The sequence below is a fragment of the Octopus bimaculoides genome, chromosome 24 (assembly GCF_001194135.2).
Source record: "Octopus bimaculoides isolate UCB-OBI-ISO-001 chromosome 24, ASM119413v2, whole genome shotgun sequence".
In the NCBI taxonomy this organism is placed as follows: Eukaryota; Metazoa; Mollusca; class Cephalopoda; order Octopoda; family Octopodidae; genus Octopus; species Octopus bimaculoides.
This window is the reverse complement of record NC_069004.1, coordinates 31,379,301-31,380,426: the sequence shown is the minus strand read 5'-3', so window position 1 is coordinate 31,380,426 and position 1,126 is coordinate 31,379,301. Positions and strand designations below refer to the sequence as shown.

At 40.8% G+C, this 1,126-nt stretch overlaps 1 protein-coding gene across 1 annotated transcript in view; it reads right to left on the bottom strand.

Moving 5' to 3' along the window:
- LOC106878043 (protein argonaute-2) overlaps window positions 1–1,126 on the bottom strand; it is a 43,103-nt gene that overhangs the window by 8,533 nt on the left and 33,444 nt on the right. Inside the window, exon 18 of the mRNA XM_052976296.1 lies at window positions 702–913. Within this exon, the coding sequence (XP_052832256.1) occupies window positions 702–913 (212 nt within the window). The remainder of the gene's footprint in view (window positions 1–701; window positions 914–1,126) is intronic.

Here is a 1,126-nt window from a genome sequence, read left to right as displayed (position 1 = left end):
CAGCGAGCTGGCAGAATTGTTAGCACGTCAGGCGAAAAGCTAAGCAGTATTTTGTCTGCCACTACGTTCTGAGTTCAAATTCCGCTGGGGGTGATAAAATTAGTACCAGTTACACACTGGGGTTGATGTAATCGAATCAATCCCTTTGTCTGTCCTTCTACCAAGAGACCCGTCCTCATCTACCTTGACTGTGTGGCATGTGGTTGACCAACACAAGCTGTTTTGAACTCAGAATGTAGCAACAGATAAAATACCGCTAAGCATTTCACCTGGCGTGCTAACGATTCTGCCAGCTCGCTGCCTCTTAATGATAATCTTTTGTACTAAGGGCAAAAAGCCTGGAATTTGTGGGAAGGAGACCAGTCGATTACCCCCCCCCCCAGTGTTTCACTGGTACTTAATTTATTGACCCCGAAAGGATGAAAGGCAAAGTTAACCTTGGCGGAATTTGAACTCAGAATGTAGCATCAGATGAAATACTGCTAAGCATTACGCCCGACATGCTAACATTTCTGCCAGCTCGCTACCTCCATACATAATTGATGCCAAAAAAACCAGTGTTAGAAAAATATTTTTCGAATGACCATAACTTTGACCAGCTGTTCAGCAAAAATCCAAATACAGCTGCTTGGGAAATATTCTTTAATGCTACAAAGTGTCATAAAGCAAAATAAGAGATTTGGTAAGGCTTGAAGACTTACTTGCTGGAATTGCCCCTCGCTCACGCCATCTCGGTAGAAAATGATGCGCGCAGGTTTATAGAGAGTAGATTTATAAAACTCCATCAGCAAATCCTTGACCATGTGAGACAGTTCTTTGATGATTTCCTGTCGATGTTGTTGTACTCTGACTGATGCTGAATATCGGCTTGGATGTCCATCCATACTTCCAACCACCTGCGTGTAACAGTACAGACAAGTTCATTCAGAGATATACATAGAGACACACACACATATATATATATATATATATATATATATATACTTTATACACATGCATATATGTCCAAGTATACAGGTGCAGAGAGACATAAATACAAATATACACACACACACAGATCTTTGTATGTCCATCTATGCTTTCCATATTTCCAACCATCCACGTGTAACAATACAGACACAATTAT